The following is a 4,428-nucleotide window of genomic DNA, read 5'->3' as shown; positions in this document are numbered from 1 at the left end:
AGTTATGTGTAATTGAGTGGCATATTAAGTGAAGAATCTGATAAAGGTTTTACATAAAAGGATATTCCCAACTCTCACAAGAATAGATAGGAAAGAGAAATTATTAAGTGATAACAGCAGGGGGAAGGGGGAGAGGCAGGTAGACAGGCATTTTTTCCATGAAAGTTTTACAGAGGCAGGTTGAGGAGAGAACAAGCTAGACACAGGTGAAGACAGAGCTAGTCAGATAATGAGAAGGAGCAAGAAGATTATTACAATTTGCTAAAGTTAATTTGAGGCCAAATGGGGCAATGCAGTCAGAAGTGAGAAAAGCCGATCTGAATCAGTTCTATTGGGAAGGATTTTTGAGCAAGACACCAGAGTTAAATTATCCAGCCAGAGATTATAAAGAGCTAGAGCTGGTAATCTTTTTCAGCAGTAAGTCTCAGAGCCTAAAAATTTCTAGATTTAGATAAGATGTTAAAGAGGCTAGAAATTTCTAGGACTAGGCCTATGAGAGCATAAGGAGGCAGAAAGTTCTAGACACAACAGTTACATCAAGCAAGTAAATATTACTTTTACATATTTTACATATTTCAATTAACACATATTTTTATTGAAATGTGTAACTGAGGAGCAAGAACACCAATCTCCTCCAGAATGTGATTAGGAACATCCAATTTTGGTCAAACTATCAAATTAAAAAAATAAAACCAAAACAAAAAAAAAAAAAGAAAAACAAAAAAAAAAAAACAACAAAAAAAACCAAATACAATAACAAAGAAGCAATAACAAAAACAGCATAAAAGAAAAATACAACTTTCTGATCTCTTCTCTCAGTAGTCTGAATATAATAAAGAATACAAAGGATTGCAAAATGTTAGAGCTACTTTTGAAATGCATGTGGTGAGGTAAATAGGTAACCAGGAAATAAGAAAGTACATAAGTAAGTAAATACATAAATTAAACAAACAATCAATCAAACAAACAAATAATCTACCATATGTCCCTGAAAATTTGACATTCTTAACCACACTTAACTCTTCAACCATGTTCATTACACTGCTATAGCTAACTAATAGACATGACCTAAATAATCTACAAATGATAAACTGATAATGAAAACACAGTGGAATACTATTTAGCTATAAAGAAAAATACGATTTTGAAATTTTCATGTAAAGAAGTGGAACTAGTCAATATTGATTAAGGTCACACAGAGACAGAGAGACAAACAACACATGGTCTCCTTACTGCATAAAGCAGATAAAGAAAAAGGGGAGGGTCGTGGTGGGAATCTAGTGTAGATAAAGTAATAGCAGGGTACAACTGCTATGGAGAGGGAAAAAGTAATATTTGGGGGCACTTTGGGAACAGGGATGGGAAGTCGATGTAGAAGGAGTAATAGGCAAGAGTGCAGAGGGAGAAATATCAATAATTATGTTTGAAAAATTCATCAGAAAACATAAAATTCTATGTTTACTTGAACACACACACAAACACAAACGAACATGTCCCCAAATATTATAGGCTATTGTTATTGTCCTTTGTTGCTTCCCAGAAACTGAAAGCAACTAAAGAACTAAAGATAGCAGATGATTTTGGCATAAAGCTCATATGAATCAAACTGGATTTGAATTAGAAGTCTTCTCCCCGGGAATAGATTTCATAACAAAGAGTAGTGAAATCCAAGGTGACAAGGGTACCAAACAGTTATTATACTCAGTTGCAACATCCATGAGACACAATGATAATGAGCAAGACAAGTAATAGCTAAAAGTTCAATAGTGCCAGTTATGTAACAACAAGAAACAATAGCTATCAAATTGTTCTTAAGGCTGACTCAGTAGGGGAAATTTAATGCCTGGTTCTATAGACTTAGTCAACTATGAGTTTCTGCTGAGACTATGGAACCTAGAGGAGAATCTAATAGTGCCAAGTACACAAACTAGCATAATTTATAACTGCATACATTGTTCTTAATGAGTCATCCACAGATGGATACAATGAGATGGATATATATATATATATATATATATATATATATATATATATATATATGAGATGGATACAATGACAGAACTCCATAAATTGTCTAAATAGATTGAATAACTGATTGTGAGGTGAAGAACCACACTCATCCATCCAAAACACTACCTTCCTGTTTAAAAGAGAAAGAGCATTTTGGAAGGAAAATAAATATTCTAATATCTAGAGTACAATGAAGTCTATGGAATAAAGTGCCTTCAATGCATGGCAGAAAAGTGAAACAGAATATCTCAAAAACATAGTCGCCTCAAAAAGAGCCAAAAACCAAAAACTAAACAAAAACAAAAAACAAAACATCATGTACAAAACCAATGCAGGTGGGCGAAATCTCAGGGATCACATTTCTAGATAGAGAAATAGGAGCATTCTTGATTATTGAGAAGAGAGTCATTCTTTCTCTGGGTATACATGAATGAAAGGAAAACAGTCCACTAATTTGCGAGAGAGCAGGGGGTTCATAGGAATGGCTGGAGGGAGATGAGAAAAATCATGTAATTATAGCACTTACATATGAAATTCTCAAAAATGCATTGAGAATGAATAAAATAATATCATTTTTGTAAATTATATTGATATTTATTAATTTAAATTAACATTTACAAATGTGCATAGAAAATTATATACCATGATGGGCTATCACCTAAGAGCATAAGGATCCATGTTTTCCTTACTAATTTTTTACATTGTTGATTCTAAGAAAATTATGACATATTAGATACTTGAAATTTAAAGTTGAAATTTGTAATAGTAAAAGTTATCAAAGAATCCTAACAAATAAGTGATAATATTGACAGGTAAGGTAAAATATATAGTATCATGTTAATTGATGTACTCTAGATAACTTTCCTCTAAGAACTATTCTTTATATGATTTCTGGTTACATGAATTTTTTTCTTTCAAGTATTTTCTTCAGTGTAACTGTAACATCCTTATTCCTCAGGCTGTAGATCAATGGGTTCAGCATGGGCACAACAGTAGTATAAAACACAGATGACACTTTCCCTTGGTCCATCAAACTCACTGATGATGGCTGTAAGTATGTGAATGCAGCAGAACCATAGAAGACAGCAACAGCAGAGATGTGGGAACTGCAAGTACTGAAGGCTTTAGATCTGCCCTCACTGGAGCGAATATGGAGGATGCTGGCAATGATGAAGATGTAGGAAGTAATAACGGTCAGCAGTGGGACACAGATATTCACTGTACCAAAAGATAGAATCAACACTTCATTGATATAGATATCAGAACATGCAAGCTTCAAGAGGGGAAGAAAATCACAGAAATAGTGGCTGATCACATCTGATTTGCAAAACTTAATGCTATTCATGAAGCCCGTGTTTACAGAGGCACAGAGCACAGCAAAAATATACACCCCTGAAATTAGGGAAGTATAAATCTGAGAGGACATAGTTGCATTGTAAAGCAAGGGGTTACAGATGGCAACATATCGGTCATATGCCATTGCAGCTAATGTATAGCACTCTGCAATGCCAAAAGTGATGAAGAAGTAGAGCTGAGCCATGCATCCAGAGTAGGAGATGATGTTCTTCTCCATCAGAAAGCTCATGAGCATTTTAGGGGTAACAACTGTGGACTGACAGAAGTCAATGAAGGAGAGACTGCTGAGGAAAAAGTACATGGGTGTGTGCAGGTGGGAACTGAGCCAAATCAGTGTGATCATGCCCAGGTTCCCAGACACAGTGATCAGATAGATTCCTGTGAAGAGGAGGAAGAGGGGCAACTGGAGTTCTGGCTCCTCTGAGAACCCAGCCAAGAAGAATTCAGTCACTGCGCAGCGGTTTCCTGCTGTCATGTCCTCCATTCTGATCCTGAAGGAGTAAAGTATAGTAAAGATGTTAGGGTGAATTTTTAATTCTTTCCCATGTCCACAAAGTCCCTATATAAATTATCTGCCTTAGAACTCCTTTGCCCTGTATATAATTGTTTTAACTGTATCATCTTTGTTAAATAAAATATCTATTACTATTATTTTTAAACTACCCCACCTGGGGATCCATCCCACCATCACCAAACCCAGACACTACTGTACATGCCAGAAAGATTCTGCTGAAGGGACCCTGATATAGAGGCCTCTTGTGAGGCTATGACAGTACCTGACAAACACAGAACTGGATGCACACAGTCAGCTATTGGATGGAACACAGGGCCCCCAATGAAGCTGGAGAAAGTACCCAAGGAGCTGTAGGGGTCTGCAACCCTATAGGTGAAACAACAATATGAACTAACCAGTACCCCCAGACCTCGTGTCTCTAGCTGCATATGTAACAGAAGATGGTGTACTCAGTTATCATTGGGAAGAGAGGCCCCTTGGTCTTGCAAACTTTATATGCCCCATAGAGGGGAACGCCAGGGCCAAAAAGTGGAAGTGAGTGGGCAGGG

The 4,428-nt window shown here is 36.3% G+C and overlaps 1 protein-coding gene across 1 annotated transcript in view; it reads right to left on the bottom strand.

Moving 5' to 3' along the window:
• Positions 1–2,905: 2,905 nt before the first annotated feature.
• The window catches only part of LOC110327830 (olfactory receptor 1537-like), a 21,455-nt gene continuing 19,932 nt past the window's right edge, over positions 2,906–4,428 (bottom strand). Inside the window, exon 3 of the mRNA XM_021207060.1 lies at positions 2,906–3,857. Within this exon, the coding sequence (XP_021062719.1) occupies positions 2,906–3,857 (952 nt within the window). The remainder of the gene's footprint in view (positions 3,858–4,428) is intronic.

Source organism: Mus pahari, chromosome 10, assembly GCF_900095145.1.
Source record: "Mus pahari chromosome 10, PAHARI_EIJ_v1.1, whole genome shotgun sequence".
Taxonomy (NCBI): Eukaryota; Metazoa; Chordata; class Mammalia; order Rodentia; family Muridae; genus Mus; species Mus pahari.
This window is presented reverse-complemented; position numbering and strand designations above follow the sequence as displayed.